We start from the raw sequence: 1,246 nt of genomic DNA, 5'->3' as shown, positions 1-1,246 counted from the left end.
AACAAAATAGACCTTAAAGGGTCACCTGAAGACTGACATGTGCCTTATAAATGAGGTCAGGGATGGGAACATAGTGCTGATTTGGGAGGAGTCTAGGAAACATGTATCCCATTTCAGTCCCTGTCCACCAGAGGGTGCAGCTTCCTAACACAAACACATTTCCTGAGTGAAACATAGGTTTCCACTTATCATTTCACTGTGATTTTGACATTTCTTCATGTTAAGAATCAAGAACATTATTTAGGTGACACTCCAGAGATGAACTCTGCTCCAGCCTTGGTGACTGTGGTACTCTTAATGCTTGGTAAGTAAAATGCCTCTTAAAATTTGTGCTCTTTCTTCTATGTCAGCAAAATCTTTAATCGTTATTTTATCCCAGAGCTTTATGCCAAAGGTGATACAGATCCCTTTTATTTTTCCACAGGGCAAACTTATGGAGATTCAGTGACCCAGATGGAAGGCCAAGTGACCCTCTCAGAAGAGGCTTCCCTGACTATAAACTGCACTTATTCAGCCACAGGGTACCCCACTCTTTTCTGGTATGTTCAATATCCTGGAGAAGGTCCGCAGGTCCTCCTCAGAGCCATGACACCCAACAAGAAGGAAACCAACAAAGGTTTTGAAGCCACATACAATAAAGAAAGCGCCTCCTTCCACTTGGAGAAAGCCTCAGTCCTAGAGTCAGACTCAGCTATGTACTACTGTGCTATGAGTGACACAGTGACAGGAACTGCAGGGGGAGCTGAGCAAAAACTCTGAGCAGTGACTAGTGGCCTGGCTGCTGAGTGCCTCTGACTGTTTGATCCACTCTGATTTCATCAAAGTCTGTGATTGTTAGTCTCTCAGTCTCTGGTTGATACAAATACCATACAAATGGCTAGCGCATGAGAACAAGAAGTGAAAACTCACCATACTCAACTCTTCATCAGTGAAATTGAAAACAATCTGACACCAATAGTTACTCATTCAGGATGAAAGTAATTTCAAAGTAAAACCATACGAAGAATGTAGTGGTTTCCGTGCTCATGCTTGCAGTTAAAGTCCAGCCCCCACAAGCTGTTCCAGGACAGGCTAGTGGGTATTGGCATGTCTTATTACACTTTTAGACAGAAAAAGTGTGCCAGAGAGGGTGGCACCTGCAGAATGTCTTCCTGACAGAATATGGCAGGAGAGATGATAGAAGAGATACAGTCCCCAAAATCAAGTTCTTAATTATGAAAGAAAGGAAGAGATGAGAGGAGAAGGA

General features: G+C 43.1%; 1 gene segment (V, D, J or C); it reads left to right on the top strand.

Moving 5' to 3' along the window:
- Positions 1-222: 222 nt before the first annotated feature.
- Positions 223-759, top strand: LOC124235054 (T cell receptor alpha variable 9-2-like). The segment is given in 2 exon segments: positions 223-304; positions 425-759. Coding segments are annotated over 2 exon segments (381 nt in total).
- Positions 760-1,246: the final 487 nt, after the last annotated feature.

This window comes from Equus quagga, chromosome 2, assembly GCF_021613505.1.
Source record: "Equus quagga isolate Etosha38 chromosome 2, UCLA_HA_Equagga_1.0, whole genome shotgun sequence".
In the NCBI taxonomy this organism is placed as follows: Eukaryota; Metazoa; Chordata; class Mammalia; order Perissodactyla; family Equidae; genus Equus; species Equus quagga.
Note: the sequence above shows the minus strand (reverse complement) of the source record. Positions and strands in the feature narration are given on the sequence as shown.